The sequence below is a fragment of the Acanthisitta chloris genome, unplaced genomic scaffold (genome assembly GCF_000695815.1).
Source record: "Acanthisitta chloris isolate BGI_N310 unplaced genomic scaffold, ASM69581v1 scaffold21381, whole genome shotgun sequence".
In the NCBI taxonomy this organism is placed as follows: domain Eukaryota; kingdom Metazoa; phylum Chordata; class Aves; order Passeriformes; family Acanthisittidae; genus Acanthisitta; species Acanthisitta chloris.
Genome location: NW_008655700.1, coordinates 1 through 610, shown reverse-complemented (window position 1 = coordinate 610; position 610 = coordinate 1). Strand labels below are relative to the sequence as shown.

General features: G+C 59.8%; 1 protein-coding gene across 1 annotated transcript in view; it reads right to left on the bottom strand.

Annotated features, from left to right (window-relative positions):
* WSCD2 (WSC domain containing 2) overlaps positions 1-606 on the bottom strand; it is a gene marked incomplete at both ends in the record, with an annotated part of 9,938 nt that extends 9,332 nt beyond the window's left edge. The window contains one exon of the mRNA XM_009084035.1: positions 324-606. Coding sequence (XP_009082283.1) covers positions 324-606 — 283 coding nt within the window. The remainder of the gene's footprint in view (positions 1-323) is intronic.
* Positions 607-610: the final 4 nt, after the last annotated feature.

Here is a 610-nt window from a genome sequence, read left to right as displayed (position 1 = left end):
AGAGTGAAGATGGAAAAGTAAAAGTGGATTATTGGCACTTAGGCAGGGAGGGAAGAGGGAAACGAGGGAGAAGATCTCTTTGGGAACAAGGATGTGCAGGGCATTCCCTTGGGGCGTGGGAAGGAAAGCTCAGCGCTCAGGTAGCCAATACACATGGTCTTTAAAGAAATAAATCCACATTTCCTGGGGCTATGCACTCAGGAAAGTGCTCCATCAAGGGTGCACAACTGAACCAGCTCAGAGACCTCTGCCTCAAGTGCAAGATGTTCCCCCAGGAGAGGGAAAAAGAAGAGACCCCCTAGAGTCGCATCCCCAGCGCTTACCTCTGTCCTCCTCTTTCTCGCGGCCGCTCCTGCCCCTGGCTGCTCGGCTCCGGGGGCTGCTGGTTTCTCTGGCTTTGCCCCTCTCTGCTGGCTCCTTGGAGGTGTTTTTGAACCACGGTCCGTGCCGTCTGCCCCCCGAGGGCACCGTGGCCGCCGCCTTGAAGCCGCGGCTGAGCTGCATCACCCCCAGGTAGGGCAGTCCCGGTCCCTCCCCGGCCCCGCGGGCACTGCCTGGCACCGTGGGCTCCCCGGCAAAACCCGCGAGGAGGAAAACCAACGTGCCAGCC